The 3,207-nt window shown below is 34.8% G+C and overlaps 1 protein-coding gene across 1 annotated transcript in view; it reads right to left on the reverse strand.

The window, feature by feature from the left end:
• The window catches only part of LOC140341923 (extracellular calcium-sensing receptor-like), a 6,288-nt gene extending 5,092 nt beyond the window's left edge, over positions 1–1,196 (reverse strand). Inside the window, exon 1 of the mRNA XM_072427869.1 lies at positions 939–1,196. Coding sequence (XP_072283970.1) covers positions 939–1,196 — 258 coding nt within the window. The remainder of the gene's footprint in view (positions 1–938) is intronic.
• Between the last annotated feature and the right edge of the window lie 2,011 nt (positions 1,197–3,207).

The following is a 3,207-nucleotide window of genomic DNA, read 5'->3' on the forward strand; positions in this document are numbered from 1 at the left end:
TATATATATATATATATATATATACACACATAGATATCAATTTATGTACATATTATGCAGCGCTTTACATAGTCTATAGTCAGTTTGAGACAGTAATTATATACCAATCATCATTTATTGATACAGTCAGTCCATATTTTGGTGTTCAAAAACCTATAACGAGCATATGTTTGATTTATTGTGCATATATTTCTATATGGCTTGGCAACTACTATAGTAGTCTACAATAGCACTCCTATGAGATAACACCCTCCCGCTTGTTGTTTAGTGATTTTAATGTTATTGAATAAAGTATAATTTTTCACACAATATTGAATTTGCTGGCCTTCAAAGTCCCATTGATTGATGATATCTTACAGATTTTAATATGAATTGATATGTATTAGGGATGTGGCCTTGATAAGTTAAACAGGTTGGATAATATATTACTATTATTATTTTTTAAATGATAGCAGATTAATCCAACTGCATGTTTTTTGGGATGTGGGAGGAAACACATGTGGATACATGGCACCTGATTTATTAAAGCTCTGCAAAGCTGGAGAGGATACACTTTCCACAGTGAAGCTGGGTGATCCAGCAAACCTGAAATGGATATGGTCTATGATTGAAAACATTTGCTAACAAAAATCAAATCTCCCGGTAGAGCAATTCACTAGACATTTAAATTACCTCAGGCCTCTTTTATACCTCAATCATCTTGGGCATGAAGTAGTGTGGGAGAGCTTTATGTGGTTATGATAAAGGTCTCATTTTTGCTAGGCACCATTATAAACAAATATAATTTTGCTAAAAACTTGAGACTAGCAGAGGTAAAGGAAGCTTGGATCAAGGAACAAGTAGGATGAATTGTACCAGAGCAAATTGTAAGATTTTCTTTCATCCCTATTTGTAATAAATGTTTTTTTATATAAATGTATACCATTTTTTTTACTTACCTGAGGAAATCTATATAGTCCAAGGATCCTGGCAATTGGTATGGAGGCCTTGGAAGGCATGTCACCAACTATGGCAGATGGGATGCTCCCTGTGTGACAGTTAAAGTTTAGCACCACTTTTTTTTTTCCTGATAAAATCCTTGTTGTTTCTATCAGTGATCGAACTTGGTCATAACAAGAATCATACAGTTCAAAACCCAATGTAATATTTGGCAAAATATTTGGTGATTTGTTTATTTCCCATATAGCAAACACCATAGCTAGAAGGTATCGATAATACCTTATATGGAATCTAAAAAAACGTAAAATTAGTTCATAGATGGATAATATTTTAGGTAAATAGGTCATGTTGAGACTTAAACATGTAGTTTAAAAAAGTTAAAATGAAATTCCCAGCATTCCACCATTCATTTGTGGTTCTGGCTACAAATGTTGCATATACCAGTAAGTGACAATATATAATGATTTCACATGTTTAGAAAAAATGTATGCTATTTTTAAAACTGAACTTTAGAAGTCCTCCAGCAAAGTAGTCACTAACACAATAAAATAATCAGTGTGCACAAACCACAAGACACTGTTTAACTGGTGGGTGCTGCTAACAAAGCCAGCAGTTCTCTCCAGTCTCTCCCCAGATGCTACTGTGCATGTGCTGGCTGCCCCAATCCATAGGATTTATTCCAATGATACTCACTAGTAGGAGCAGATGCGGACATCCAGCCCTTTTTTCCAACTAGGAGAATAAAACTGAGCTTCTTTTCTCTCTTGACAGGGATCAGTAGTATGCATTAGCAAAATAACTTCATACAATCCACAAATGTGCTTTGTGTTTATGTAATTTGTGCTGTAGCAGACCAAGCCACATTTAAGAATGCAATTTTCCACTGGAGAAGTGAAGAAGACTCTTCCAACTAGTTCTTTGTGGTAATGCATGTGTAACTATGTGGTAACATCTAATGTAATCCATGGAAATAAACATGAATTACCTTGGTGCTCTGGGCTGCCATAATATTAGCATGCCAATTCACTATATAAATACTGTAGCAGAAAAAACAGCAGCACACCAAGCACAACACTGATATGCAATGTAGTGTATAGAGCTATTAATTCAAGTAAATGTGCTACTAAACCAAATGCATGTGCACTTTGAAGAATATAGTGCACAGCTCATGGCAATGAAAGTCTAGGGCTTGGTTTAGATGGAAGCATGAAGTTGTCAATTAGCTGTCAAGTTCTTTTGATCCTATCTATCCCTAGCTGCAAGTAATTGCATGGCCCTAGCTTACCCTTGGGGAAATCAGCCATGTGTGCACAAAGCCTTACACTTTAGTTAAACAGTCTATGTCACACTTTTGCAGAACATCATGATCTATGATTTCTGACAACTACTATGTATATATATTTTTTCTTTCTCCCTCATTGATATAAAAGCTATGTTGTGGCACTCAGTAGCTCAGTTCCTTTTTATACCTGCAGTTAAAATGCCTTTTCTGTCCCCTTTAATGACTAGGGTTTTTGAGGATTAGCTAGTTTACATGTCTGTAAACTCAGACAATAGCTCAGTGACTAATTTACCTGTTTGATTTTAAATCTGAAAACTAGGAACACACGCAGCTGCACAAGGCTAATTAACCTAATGTTTTAAATTAGAACAGTTTGTGTACGGTATGTAAAAATCAGTGTTCCTCATCTGAAAGGCGCTGTAAGGAAAGACTTAGTCCTACTTATAACTACATTTATCGTTTCTCCCATGGCACTGGTGTTGTTCACTTATTTCATATGTAAAAGACTCTAATTTAAAACTTACGTGGTGCATTGAATAGGCAGTGGCCTTTCTTGGAATGTTAATTTTGGATATTCTACATCTAAATGGACGGCAAAAAGCCCACCAAGTATGAGGTCTCCTTTTAACGAGTAGCCAGTTATATCTTTGTTAGCTAGACTGCATCCACTTGGTGATATTGCATGACAACTTTCTAATAGGCTAACAAAGCTGTATATACAGTAAAAACACAGCAAACAGAGCCACAACTTCATTCTGCTTTGGAAAAAAGAAAAAACAATTATATATACATATAACAAACATTGACATTTTTAAGACGTTTTAATTGCAATTCTGGTTCTACTTTAATTTGATTTACTATTGTGTATTTTATGATACTGCTATTAAAACATTGTACAAGCTAATCTGTTATGCAGTTAGCAATAAGTAAACAATTGGGGGGTAAGAAGAAGACAGTCTCCTAACTTCAAATGAAAAAAAAAAAAA

This window comes from Pyxicephalus adspersus, chromosome 12 (genome assembly GCF_032062135.1).
Source record: "Pyxicephalus adspersus chromosome 12, UCB_Pads_2.0, whole genome shotgun sequence".
In the NCBI taxonomy this organism is placed as follows: Eukaryota; Metazoa; Chordata; class Amphibia; order Anura; family Pyxicephalidae; genus Pyxicephalus; species Pyxicephalus adspersus.